The sequence below is a fragment of the Platalea leucorodia genome, assembly GCF_965183815.1.
Source record: "Platalea leucorodia genome assembly, chromosome: 29".
Lineage (NCBI taxonomy): Eukaryota > Metazoa > Chordata > Aves > Pelecaniformes > Threskiornithidae > Platalea > Platalea leucorodia.
The window spans coordinates 588,013-589,569 of record NC_138851.1 but is presented as its reverse complement, the minus strand read 5'-3'; the positions used below and the strand labels follow the sequence as shown (position 1 = coordinate 589,569).

General features: G+C 72.5%; 1 protein-coding gene across 2 annotated transcripts in view; it reads right to left on the bottom strand.

Annotated features, from left to right (window-relative positions):
* The window catches only part of PBX4 (PBX homeobox 4), an 11,094-nt gene extending 10,052 nt beyond the window's left edge, over positions 1-1,042 (bottom strand). Inside the window, exon 1 of one of the 2 annotated variants that reach the window (XM_082334120.1) lies at positions 694-1,042. In XM_082334120.1, the coding sequence (XP_082190246.1) occupies positions 694-979 (286 nt within the window). In that variant the 5' untranslated portion in view covers positions 980-1,042. The remainder of the gene's footprint in view (positions 1-693) is intronic. The other variant, XM_082334121.1, reaches the window with a different exon arrangement.
* Positions 1,043-1,557: the final 515 nt, after the last annotated feature.

Sequence of the window (1,557 nt, the reverse complement as noted above, 5' to 3'; positions counted from 1 at the left end):
CCGGGGCCAGCCGCGGCGCCGGGGCGAGGAGAACGCCCCAGAAGATGCCGAATTCTCTTGATTTCCAGGCTGGTTTCGCCATGTAATTATTTACATCCCAAGGAAGTCAACCAGACGGGGAAAGAACGAGCGGAATTCTTTTTCCTGTAAATATTAAAGTTCTTGACGGTGGTGAAAAACCTTTCGAGCCCCGGCGCGGGCTCGACAGACCTTCCCTCCCGCCCCAACTTCGGCCCCCAACGGCAGCCGCCGCGCCGGTGTTCCCCGCCGCCGCCGGCGGCGTCGGGCGGGACGATCCCGTTCCCACCGGGATGACGACGGCGATTACATCACCCGGGCGATTTCTTAATGCGGCGAGAAGGAAGGAAAATAGGAAAAATTAATTAGGAGGAGCCCCGGCATCATCCCGGCGTCGGGCGTTGAAGAGGCGAAGGCGCGGAAACAGCGGGGGACGAACGGGGAACTTTCCGCCTCCGGAGGGCGATTTCCCACCGAATTCCCCCGTTTCCCCCCACCGGAGCCGCGGCCGGGGGGGGGGGGGTCGCACCGGGGGGGCCGCTGCCCTCCGCCTCCCCTCGCCCCGGTAGCCACCGGAGCGGCGGGGCCGAGGGGGCCGTGTGTGTCCGTCCCCCCCCCCCCCCCCCCCAGGCCGCGCAGAGCTGAGTCACGGCGGCGCGGGAAGGCGGCCGGTACCGAGCAGCTCCGCCGCCCCCCGCCGCTCCCCGCCCGGCGGCCGGGCCCGCCGCGGGCCCCGCCGGTACCTGGCCTGGGCCTCGTCCAGGCTCTGGTCGGTGATAGCCATGATCTGCTGCAGGACGTCGCCCGTGTCGTGGTGCGCGGCCGGCGGCGGTCCCGGCCCCGCCGGGGGCGCGGCTGCCGGATCCCCGGCGGCGGGCGGCGGGGGCGGCGGGATTCCAGCGGGCAGGTTCACCCCGCCGCCGTGCGCCGCCGCCGCCAGCAGCCGCGACGGGTCCTCCATGGCGGGGGGCGGCGGGGCCGCTCCGCCGCGGTCGGGCAGCGCCGCGGCCCCCGCGGCTCCCACACAACAGGGCCCAGCGCCCGCAGCCGCCCCCCCCCCCCGCCGCCGCCGCCGCCGCCGCCGCCGCCGCCGCCGGGCCCGCCCCGCCCCGCGACGTGCCCCGCCCCCGCCGGGCCACGCCCCCCGCCGCCGCCGCGCACCGGAGGGGCGTGGCCTCCGGGAGCTCCGCGCCGGGTCCCAGCGCCGCCCGCCCCGGCCTCCCCCCGCTGCCCCGCCGTTCCCCCCGCTCCGTTTCCCCGTGGAGGCGACGGCAGCAAACCCACGCCGTAACGTCAGCGCGGCGATCGGCCATTTCATAGAGCTCTCCCGTGACGGCATTCGGGGTTCCCCGCCTAATCGACCTCTTAATTTGCCCAGGCAGACAATAAACCATCTTAACATGCCAATCTGCGTTTAGGTGCAGCGCAAGGATGCCGTCCGTCGCCTGGCCGCGCACCTGACGTCAGGGCAAGCATCGAACAAACACGGGACATCGTCCCGATTCTCCGCTTTTTGCACTCAAGTCATTCACATCGACG